Source organism: Chelonoidis abingdonii, chromosome 11 (assembly GCF_003597395.2).
Source record: "Chelonoidis abingdonii isolate Lonesome George chromosome 11, CheloAbing_2.0, whole genome shotgun sequence".
In the NCBI taxonomy this organism is placed as follows: domain Eukaryota; kingdom Metazoa; phylum Chordata; order Testudines; family Testudinidae; genus Chelonoidis; species Chelonoidis abingdonii.
The window spans coordinates 14,773,827-14,776,914 of record NC_133779.1 but is presented as its reverse complement, the minus strand read 5'-3'; the positions used below and the strand labels follow the sequence as shown (position 1 = coordinate 14,776,914).

The 3,088-nt window shown below is 61.9% G+C and overlaps 1 protein-coding gene across 1 annotated transcript in view; it reads left to right on the top strand.

The window, feature by feature from the left end:
* Positions 1–2,917: 2,917 nt before the first annotated feature.
* The window catches only part of LOC116832365 (netrin-1-like), an 8,409-nt gene continuing 8,238 nt past the window's right edge, over positions 2,918–3,088 (top strand). Inside the window, 1 exon segment of the mRNA XM_075070517.1 lies at positions 2,918–3,086. Coding sequence (XP_074926618.1) covers positions 2,918–3,086 — 169 coding nt within the window.

Here is a 3,088-nt window from a genome sequence, read left to right as displayed (position 1 = left end):
TTGGCTGCGAACCAACACGTCCCTCTCCAGACCTGGGGGAAGGTGTGGCCAGGAGGTTTTTCCCGCACTCCACCGGGGTGATAAATAGCTGGAGGCAGCAGCAGGATGGGCCTCAGTGTAAAATCACCGCTGCCTTGAATCAAACAGAAAAGCCTGCCGGACATGAAAGGGGCTGTGCTGGGGGGCAGGGGAGCTGGGCCCAGCACTGGAGGATGCTGGCAGCAGTGAGATCTTGAGAGAGAGAGCGGATAGGACAGGAGGATGTGCAGGGCACTGCTGCGAGGAAGCTCACAGCTCGGAGAAGAGCACTCTCAGCAGGGAGCAGTCCCCTGCACTTCGTATATTTTCCTACCCTGAAGGGGTGGGGGCTGAGTTGGGGAGCAGGGGGCCCAGATGGGGCGAAGGTGTTTACTTAACATGGAGCGCAGGAACGCAGCGAAAATCAAGAATTCGCGACGACCTAATCCCAGACTTAGCACCCCTGAGTCATCGATCAGTGTCTGAGAGACACAGGGAGGCAGAGACAGGTGTCTGGCTGGGCTAAGGCGGAATAAGAGAATTTTCTTCTGGTCACAATCAGGCATCCGTCGCACCAGGCACTACCTGGACACAAAGTCGCTGAGATCGGGGCCCCGTTGGGCCGGGCGCTGCCCAGACACAGAGTCGCCGAGATTGGGGCCCCGTCGGGCCGGGCGCTGCCCAGACACAGAGTCGCCGAGATCGGGGCCCCGTCGGGCCGGGCGCTGCCCAGACACAGAGTCGCCGAGATCGGGGCCCCGTCGGGCCGGGCGCTGCCCAGACACAGAGTCGCCGAGATCGGGGCCCCGTCGGGCCGGGCGCTGCCCAGACACAGAGTCGCCGAGATCGGGGCCCCACTCAGAGCTTAACAGACGCACACAGAGAATTCAAGCGGGAAACAGACCCCAGAAGCCCTCACTATTTAATCTCTGCAAATTTGTGGCTGCATCAGAACCAGTTCTCTGTGTGGAGTGAAAGGCCCCTGCCCCATTCCTCATCCCTGGGCCACGTGGTCCCCTGCCCTGGGGCCACATTGCAGCTGGCACCCCCTAGACGGGAAAGGCCCCTTGTCCCATCCCGGGTCCCCTGAGCCAGCCGTTCCCACTGGAGATCATTTGGGGCTCTCTGTGCAGTGGATGGGTGGGTGTCCTTTACCCCTCCAGGCCGCCTTAATCCTGCATTGACTCCAGCTGCCAGCGGACCCTCTCTCAGATCCACCCCTTCCCCATCGGCCCTGCCAGGGAAAGGAGAAGGGGGCTTGGGTGGGTTGGAGGGGGAGCGGGAATCAGGACAGAAACAAGCCGATGAGCCCTTAATAACCGTGAGAGTCTGGATTTAAAGGGCCTCTTCTCACAGCAGTCACGCACCCGGATTAGCGCTGGGGTGGGGGGCTGTTAACCTTTTCCAGGCTGGCTGCAGCCAGGACCAGGGCAAGTTGGAGCAAGCCTGGGGCGTGAGATGCCTAGATCCTAGGGGGACCAGCCGCCGGTCAGTTCCACCTGGTCCCTTACCCCTCTGGGACGCCTGGAGATTGGCATGCGATCAAAGTGATCTCCTGGACCAGGGACCGAAAACGGACATGTCCCAGAGTGGCAGAGGCTGGTTCAGGTGAGCCAGCCCCAAATTCCAGCATCCCCGGGCGGGCGAAAGGACCGGTCAGGGGAGGAACAGCAGAGAGGGGTGGGCAGGATTAGCCCAGCTGAGAGGGCTGGGGTGGGGGCAGAGGGGGCTGGATCCCAGCTCAAGGAGCATGTAAAGAGGTTGGGATCAGCTGGGCTCCACATGGCACAGAGACGGGCTGGGGTCTGTTCCCAGCGAGCGAGATCTAGGATAGATATTAAGAGGGGGCTCGCAGGGGCCGGAACAGGCGGGACAAACCCTCTTTGGGATGGGCTCGAACACCACGGTTCTGGGTCAGCGCAGGTGAGGCCGGACAGGCAGCGCACCCACCATTGCAATGAGCCCGGCTGTGTGAGCTCTGCCCTGTAGGAAGGAGCCTTTCCCCACAACCCACTGAATTCCCAGCCAAGCTGAGCCGGGGCAGAAATTCATTCCTGCCCTGCTCACCCCAAATCTGCTGAGCATTTAGACCCTGCGTGTGACACCCTGGTCAGGAAACTAGAAAGAGAATTCTCCGAGCACCAGTCCAAGCCCGACTCTGGGAGAGGAGTGGGGGCTAGTGGTTAGCGATGGGGGCCCTGGGAGTCAGGACTCCTGGGTTCTCTCCCCAGCTCTGGGAGGGCAGTGGGACTAGTGGTTATAGCGGGGTGGGGGAGTTAGGAGTCAGGACTCCTGGGTTCTATCCCTGGCTCTGGGAGTGGAGTGGAGTCTAGTGGTTGCAGGGGGGCTGGGAGCCAGGACTCCTGGTTTGGGAGGCCGCATGGTGGTGTATGTAACACACTAACTATGTATGTTCTGTACCCCTTTTGTGTCTGGTTTAGCTCGAGGGTAACACCCTACTACAGCCAGCTGGAGCTGGCAAATGGAGCTACTCCACTAGGTCATTGAGCATAAGCGCTGGCTTTGGCACCCCACAAGCAGCATTCTGCCCAGGGTGGGGAAGGTGTTAGCTGGAGCGAGTGGGTCAGAGATGGTCCCTTGGGCCCTCCCACTTCAGTGCAGAACACGTGGGGCACGACAGTGAAGGAGATCCAGCCCGCTGAGCGGTTAGCCTGTGGAACTCACCACCACTGGATATGGCTGGGGCACAGTCCTGCCGAGCGACAGCTGTTTCTGTGACCCACCACAGTGAGGGGAAGGAATGAGAAGCCACCTGCTTTCTGGCAAGCAGCCGGGCCTGGGGCGGGCCACTGCAGGCCGTCTCCTGCCTAGCCTTCCCCTCACCCTCTCCTCTGTCTGTCTCTCCAGGTGATGCCAGCCCGGCGCTGACCACCTGGCCATGCCTGGCCTCTGGCAGGGCCTGGGGGTGCTGCTCTCACTCCAGCTGGCCCTGCTGGGCCTGGCCTCCGACCCCTGCTACGATGCCGCCCGGCGGCCCCGCTACTGCCTCCCAGAGCCGACCGACCTGGCCGCTGGGCGCCTCGTCCAGGCCTCTGCCACCTGCGGCCGC